The sequence below is a fragment of the Eretmochelys imbricata genome, chromosome 22 (genome assembly GCF_965152235.1).
Source record: "Eretmochelys imbricata isolate rEreImb1 chromosome 22, rEreImb1.hap1, whole genome shotgun sequence".
Taxonomy (NCBI): domain Eukaryota; kingdom Metazoa; phylum Chordata; order Testudines; family Cheloniidae; genus Eretmochelys; species Eretmochelys imbricata.
The window spans coordinates 19,771,122-19,779,059 of NC_135593.1; the positions used below are offsets into that span (position 1 = coordinate 19,771,122).

The 7,938-nt window shown below is 54.5% G+C and overlaps 1 protein-coding gene across 1 annotated transcript; it reads right to left on the reverse strand.

The window, feature by feature from the left end:
• Nucleotides 1-420: 420 nt before the first annotated feature.
• FXYD2 (FXYD domain containing ion transport regulator 2) lies at nucleotides 421-6,241 on the reverse strand. The gene is made up of 4 exons (XM_077839652.1): nucleotides 6,232-6,241; nucleotides 3,282-3,320; nucleotides 2,525-2,599; nucleotides 421-473 (listed from the first exon to the last, which is right to left on the reverse strand). Exons 1-4 carry the CDS (start codon nucleotides 6,239-6,241, stop codon nucleotides 421-423), a joined length of 177 nt encoding a protein of 58 aa, XP_077695778.1.
• Nucleotides 6,242-7,938: the final 1,697 nt, after the last annotated feature.

A 7,938-nucleotide genomic window follows, 5' to 3' on the forward strand; every position in this document is an offset into this window, starting at 1 on the left:
TAGGATGCTCAGTCCACACCCTAGATCCTCTGCCTCCCAGAGAATCCCTCCCATCTCCCTTATGTCCTGGTGGGGTACTGAGCCTCCTGCCCCAGGGAGTCAGCAGAGCCCACTGAACCCTTTCCTAGCAGGATGGACACGTGTTAACGGTGCGGTGCGTCCGGCATCACCACCAGCCTGATACACCACACAGCCCAGCTATCCACGCTGCCTCCCACTCCCCACTGCTCTCCCTCTGTTCCACGTACCTGCAGCTACAGCTCAGCATCGTCACCTTGTCTAAGGAAACAGAAGGAAAAGAGAGAGAAAGTAGCATCAGCCTGAACCAGAGCAGCCAAGGGGAAAGTGAATGTCCCCGGCCCTTGAACCATCTACAGACTCCCACTAAAGAGAAGACGTGGGCTGATTGACTTGGACAATTTAAAATGACACCAACCTCCTTCTTTTCTTTGCTCCGCAGCGGAACCGCCGACCTGGAAACAAGGGATAGAGTCTGAGGCCTCCTATGCCTTGGCTGATGCTGCCCCTCCCCATCCCAGTGCTCCCTGGCCGCACCTTGGTGCTCCCTGGCCAACACGCCCCCTCATTGCTCTCAGTCTCCCACCCCACCTTCTGCTGCTCCTGTCTCTTTGATGCAATAATTCTGCTGCCCCTGTGGGACAATGAGCCCCTCCCCTGCAGCCATCGCATAGGGACCAAGGCCACCCCACTCACCGTGGTGGGAACTCTAGGCACAGCCCTGGTTCAACAAGCACCAGCGTCTGGCTTGGGATCCCCAAAGCTGTGGGGCCGGCCGCCCCAGGGCAGTGGGGATGGGGGCAGGGTCAGATCCGTGCCCGTCTCTGGACTGACCCCCAGCTTTGTTTTTTGAGCCACCAGGTCTTGGTTTAGTCCCGTAGTTATTTTCCTCCTTGTTTGACTCCAACGTTGGGCAGCCGCCTGCCCCTGCCCAGCCGGGAGGGAGGTGCACTCTGGGAACGTGCTCTGGGCTCTCCCCCACCGGCCTGTGGGTGCCAATGGGACACGTCAGCCTCCTTGAGCTCTCTGAACAAACACCCTGTTCAGCCAAACGCTCCCACAAGGCCCAGCCAGGCTCGGACACCAGCTGGGAGAGCCTGGGCTGGGAGCTGCCCTGAGCACAGCAATGAAGAGCAGCCGAGCGTCTGGCACCCACATGGAATACGCTGTTATTCTCATCTGCAGAGTGTGCAGCATTTGGGGTTAGTGGGTGAGACTCATAGCGTAGGTTATTAAAGAGCCCAAGGCACTTTGCACAGAGGCCGGGATGCTGACCCAGTCTTTCTGGCCAACTCCACCCCAGGTCGTTCCATTCTGCATCTCTTGCTAAACTGCTGCTGCAGTTTCAAGTGCATACAGTTTTCTCCTTCCCTTTCTTCCCTATAGCGCTGTGCACTGTTATTGTGTTTCATCCCAGAGCTGGCTGCCTGTCAGCCGTGGGCAAAGTGTCCCCTGGGTATATGTGGCTAGGTTTGCAAAACAGCCCAGCATGCTGGGTCACCAGTGAGTCTGCAGGAGCGGAGCATTTTGGAAAACCTGATTTCTGCCTCTAGAAATGTCAGATATTGTTGCTTCCAATTTTAATTGGTGACCTTTTCACCCTGAGCCTTAAAGCTGGCAGGAAAATGCAAAATTGCTTCTTCAAATATTTGCACAATCTCCTCCCCACCCCACCCCCATTTTCTGTCGGACTCTTGCCTTGATGGAAATTTTACTACCAGCTTCTACTAAAGATTAACACGCACCCAAATCTGCATCTAAGTTCTGAACCAGGTACCCAGCCTCTGGCCCCCAGCTCAGAGGGGCCTCCTGCAGCGAGAACAAAGAAGAGGGGAGATATGAGAGATAGAAGCCATTGTTCTCACTGATGTCCAAGCCCAGGGCGCAGGGAGGGCAGGGGAGGCCAGGTTAAACATTTCAGGGAAAAAGAAAAGGAGGACTTGTGGCACCTTAGAGACTAACCAATTTATTTGAGCATAAGCTTTCGTGAGCTACAGCTCATTTCGTCGGATGCATACTGTATGCAGTATGAAGTGCTCACGAAAGCTTATGCTCAAATAAATTGGTTAGTCTCTAAGGTGCCACAAGTCCTCCTTTTCTTTTTGCGAATACAGACTGACACGGCTGTTACTCTGAAACCTGTCATTTCAGGGAAAGTTAAGCTCTAAGTGTAGCTGACAAATGGAACTGCCCTTGCTGGGGTCCTTCAGGCCCTAGGCCCCTAGCCCCCTCAGCCATGCGGTGGTTTAAGGATAATGAACCTCATCCTGCCACAAAGCAGGGGCACGTTAGCAGGCCCTTCCGACGCCGCCGTCTGTGACGCACACTGAGGCAGGGCTCTGCTTGCCTGTATCTGTGCACACAGCACGGACACACCCTCCCCTCCCTTCCCCTGAACGAGGCAGCCATGTGCAGCATAGCTGGGGGGCAGAGAAGAGCCCCCACGTGACCCCGGCCTTTGGGCTTGCGGGAGACCAGTCTGCAGCCCCCCAGTAGTGACACTTACTGAGGATGATGAGGAGTCCGACCACAAAAGCCACCACGGCGAAGATCAGCCCCCCATTCCGAATGGTCTCGTAATCTCGGAACGAGAGAGAGACTCCTGTTAGCCTGGCGGAGCAAAGGGAGCCGGGCCGGGGTGGGGAGAGTCGCATCTCTCCGAGCTCTGAAGCTCTTGGGTGAGCAAGAGTTATCATCTGCCGCTGGGGTGGCCCGTGCCGTCACTGCAGCTCCAGAGCCAATGGCAGCTGGGCTTGGGTCACCGCCCTGTCGCAGCGCCTTGGGGGCTTTGCTCTGATTCCCAGTGCCACGCAGCTTGGTGTCAGGCCCCCCCGCGACACACGTGTGACAGGTCTGCGTGCCACCAAAGGCATCCCACGCAGCTACCCACAGGCTCACCGAGTGTGCGACTGGCTACAGGATGGTTACTGGGGCTGGCACTGCCTACAGATCCATGGGCTAACCATGGGGCAGAAGGGTGACCTGGGGGCTAAGGTCCATGTCGAGATCTGGGCTCGATCCTTGGCCCATCCCAGACCTGTGTGACAAGGGGTGAGCCACTGAATCTGCTTCAGCTCCCCGCCAGCACCCAGGGGCCAAAAGCACTCCCCCTCAGTCCTATTGATAGGGTAACGATGTGGGGCAGGGGCCATCTCTTCCACCGTGTTTGGAGCACAGGGGGACTCGAACCACTGGACAAAGAACTACAGACCAAAGGCCGGGGCAGCCGGGTCCTCGTGGGACGGTGCAGAGACGAGTCTTACCATAGGTGAACTTGTCAGGCACCTGCTCGGGGACGATCTCTGGAAAAAGAGGGAGCAGTTCGGTGAGGAGCCAATGGGGTGGGGTCCCAAAGCTGTTGGTGTATCGTAGCTCCTTGACACGAGGGAGCTGCTATGGATCGGGCTCCCCGCACCCCAGACTCCGGGCCTAGCTGCCCCAGGGAGGGCAGGTCTCCTGAACAGTGCCCAGGGCTCCACGGGAGAGCTGGGAAAACAGCTGCTGCGTCCCTGCCCATGGCCGCCAAGAAGAGCCTTCGGGGCAAGCCAGCACAGTGATCCCAGGCTACAGCAGCCACACTCTGACTGGCTGACGGTGAAGCCCTGTGGGATCTTGTGGGGCTGCTGGCAGTGGAGACTGGGAATGCCGGGGATAGATCCTAACCTAGCCCACAAAACCAGCTCCCAGTGGCTTCCACAGCGACCATTACACACCTGCCCCCAGTGCCAGAGAGTCTGCAAGTCCCGTGTACCTCCCCGCCCTCTGCCCACCTGCCCAAGGTCAATGTGGGTGCGATTCATTTTCAACAGCATGTTTCTAAATCTACCCTTCAGCTTAGACTTGAAGACCCTTCCCCCGCAACCTCCCCTTATTCCAGCCCTTTCTCTTCCCCCAACCCCACCTTATTCCAGCCCTTTCTCTCTTGAACATCTGTGCCAATGCACTTCCTTTCTGACCCACAGGCCCTCCCTGCTAGTCCCGTCTTTGGTCTCCCAAACTGATCTGCCCGATGCAGCTCTGGTCCAACCTGCACCAGGGCCTGCTATCCTGGTCCTGGCCTCCCATAGCTCCGCCAAAGGACCACAGTCCTAACCTATAATCATGCTGTGTGAGCCAAACTTTCGCTCTACGTATAACTGCTTGCTGGCCCTAAATAGTACCTTCACCAGGACCACATAAATACCTAGGGATCAGCTGAGAGTGGCAGGCTTGGGCACTCCGATCAGGGCACACAGCACTCATGCCCAGGGCCAGGCGATCCTGAGCACGACCTCTGGAGACTCTTCCATGCTGGGATTTCACAGCCAGTCTAGGGAGGGCTCCACTTCCCAGGCTAGTGCTACTGGCACGTGTATAGCCCCAAAGCTCTGCAAGCCTACAGTCCCAGATCACCAAAACCTGCTCTGAACGGACAGATTGTAACTGCTGCTGCTTGCCAGGCACCTGCACAGCCCAGCACCCAGTGCGCCAGGAGCGGCATCTTGGGGGAGTCTTAAAACCTAGCAGGGTCCCTGGTCCCCAGAGAGAGCTCTGTGAAGGGAACAGGTCGTGAGGGCAATGGAGAGTGGAGCGGGGGTGGAGTAAGGACACGGTTGATTTCACAGGCTACATAACACAAAGGTCTCCCTTGGGGTGCATGATTGGCTTTCCAAAGAGTCCTCAGCAAACTCCTATGTTTTACAGACCATTTTTTCCATCACGGGAAGCAGCTAGAGATAGGTTGGATTCCAGGTCCCTGGGATTGGGGGGGCAGGGGAATTGGTTTCCAGAATCAAACTTCCTGGGTGGATCCAAACACCCCTAAAACTTTGGGCAAGTTCCAATCTCGACCGTGTCTAAAGCAATGTGTTCAGGAGGAGGAGGAAAAGGTTAACCTGGGTAGAGTAACGTTACACAGCTGCAATCAGTCACTGGCACATTCAATATTCACCTTCTAACCTGCCTTTCCAACTCAATTATTTCTCAACACGCGCGGAGCACTGGGTAGAAAACAGCCGATAACTCAGACTCTTATTCATCTGCCTGCCACCACCTTGCCTTTTACAGTGCTGGCTTTGTTTGTAGGTGGGGTGGGTGGGCCTTGTTACTCACTGCCTATTTCAAACAGGGCACATGGGGGTTGGGGGAATAAGACAGAAAAGAGGGATAAAAAGGAAAGCGCAAGAATTGTCACAGATTCAAATCTCCATTTTAACCATGGGCAGATTTACTGCTTAGCCTGTGTCCCCCTGAATGGCTCCAGGGTGTCTGGGGACTGTGGAACAAACCCCTCCTAAGGAACCTGTGTTTGCACAAGTCAGCCACCATTTGTGGGTGTTACATCACCGACACCCCGGTTTCACACAGTGCCCACTTGTAATCTGAGGCGGCCAGCAATTCCCACTCCCTTTTGGTGAAATGGCAGGGCAGAAGCTGGCCTCCTGACTCCTCAATACCACAGCACAAATGCCCCAGGCTGGAACTACGGCTTTCTGCTCAGACGGGTCACACAATAATACACTGCGCTGACCCCTCCTTCTGTCCCCCGGCAGCTTTTCTCTGCTCGAGGTCCCCTTCCCTTGCCACAGAGTCCTACGGTGAGAACAACTGCGAAGGGAAAATCCCTCTACAAAAATACTGACCCTTCCTAGAACTAGTACTCCCTCTGCTGAGGGGAGAGCTCTTGGGGTATTTGGGAATCTCTCCTGAATCCTTCGAAGGTTTCCCCAGCTCAGCCTCTGGGCACAGCCCTCTTTTCTTGTGAGAGGATGAGATCACTCCAAGCACTAGGATAAGGCATCTAAAAGCATCAGCCAAAAACTTTACACCTGAGAGCCTAATGGCCGCCTCCTGATCCCTTGTGAAGCTCCACCCAGAGAGCAGCCTGGCTTCCCGAGGCACTGAGCATCCTCAGGCCAGTGGGGCAGGAGCAGCCTGTGCTCAGCACCTTTGACAATCAAACCACTCTGCTGATTTAGACGTCTAACTGGGCTTTAGGCCCCCACATCTCAGAGCATTGGGAACACTTCCCTGCTAAAGAGCCATTCAGGTCTGTCTGTCTGCACAAGCATAGAGTGCTGTCTGCCTGCCACGCCTGCCAGCAAAACCTGAACTCCAGTTGCAGAGAGGGTAAATGAATGGCAGTGTGCTCCCAGGTACAGCCCGGCAGAGTGCAGCCTGCCTCTGACAGGAGCAAGTTTGTCCCTGGGAGCTGAAGAGCAGCGAGACCCTTACCGTCAGCCATCTTCCCAGTGAGCCGTCCAGCGGTGCCTTGGCCTGGGCGCGTGCACCACCGGGAAAGCATATTAATAGGGGGTGGGTGGACAAACGCCATTAAACATTAACGGCCTCGGTATAATGTTTATCCCAGTCACAAGGTGAGGCACATGGCCCAGACCCAGGTTTTGGAAACATCAGACACCTTGAGGGGCAAAGGAAAGAACAAACCCCTGCAACCAGCTCTCTCCAGTTCACACGAAGCGCAGGGGCTGAGCCGGACGCACCCTCAGCCTCTGTTTGAAAGGCCAGTGGGAGTGTCATGGAGTTCAGCTAGGGGCATCTCAGCTCTGACAGGCCCAGCAGGGTGAGGGGAAGGGCTAATAACTAATTAGGGCACTTTTCATTCTCCAGGGGCTTGGCAGACCTTCCTACTCAGCCCCCACAAGCTCTGCCTGCTGTGCCCTGTCATTATCCCCATGTTATGGGGGGAAACTGAGGCGCAGAGCGGGAAAGGGACTTGGCCGAGGTCACCCAGTGAGTCAGTGGCAGATCTATGGGATTTCCTGGCTCCGGCCCTTGGCTCTGATCTCTTGATCATGTTTCTTGGCTGGCTACTGGCTAGCAAAGTAGGAGGGGAAGGGAAATCCTACCCCACCACCACTCTGGCAGCTTGGTGGGGAGAGAGGGGTCCTACTAAGGCCAAGCCAGAGTTCAGCATTGCTTGGACCTCCTGCAGGCCCAATGTCTAAGTTGCTGATGGGGCAGCCTTCCCCAATCCCAGTCCTTCGGAAAAGATACAGTAGAACTTTAGAGTTATGAACACCAGAAAGTTGCAAACTGACCAGTTAGCCACACACCTCAAGTGGAACCGGAAGTACACAATCAGGCAGCAACAGAGACCAACAACAAAAAAAGAGAAGTGAATACAGTACAATAGTGTGTTAAACATAAACTACTAAAAAATTTAAGGGAAAGCAGCATTTTCCTTCTGCATAGTAAAGTTTCAAAGCTGTATTAAGTCAATGTTCAGTTCTAAACTTTTGAAAGAACAATGATAATGTTTTGTTGAGAGTGACAAACGTTTCAGAGTTACGAACAACCTCCATTCCTGGGGTGTTGTAACTCTGAGGTTCTACTGTAATCAACACATGTCTCAGCAAAGGCAGCATCCTGCACCCAGGGTAGCAGGCAGTCCAGTCCAGTCCATGCCATTGGTTTTGCCAATGCTGTCTGCATACACAAATCACTTTGTCCCCTGTCCTCCCCCCACAGGTCTGTAAACCTCCCACCTCTGCAGCAGCCAGAGGCTAAGTGCTGAGCAGTCTGTTAAGTGCAGTTTGTTCTGTTCTGGCAATGAGTGACCAGCAAGTCACGCATCCCATTGGATTACTGTTATGGTGCTTACAAAGTGGAACCTGCCCCAGGGAGTTCTCTCTGAACCAGATTCCCAGAGCCTACAGGGAACACACTCCGACACCACAGTGCTGGGCAGCAAAATAAGAATCTCGCTAGCTGAATAGCCTGACAAACGCCATCCCAGGTCAGCTCTGAGAATCTAATCAGTTCTGACTACAGCCTCAGTGATATCAAGGTCTTGTATTAAAACCCTGGCCCTGAGGGACTGCTCCGGGGGTGTGTTTCAGAATGTTTGTCTTTGTTATAAAATGGCTCCCCTTCATGCTTTTCATAAGCAAGAAGCAACAGTTGTAACATTCAGGGCTG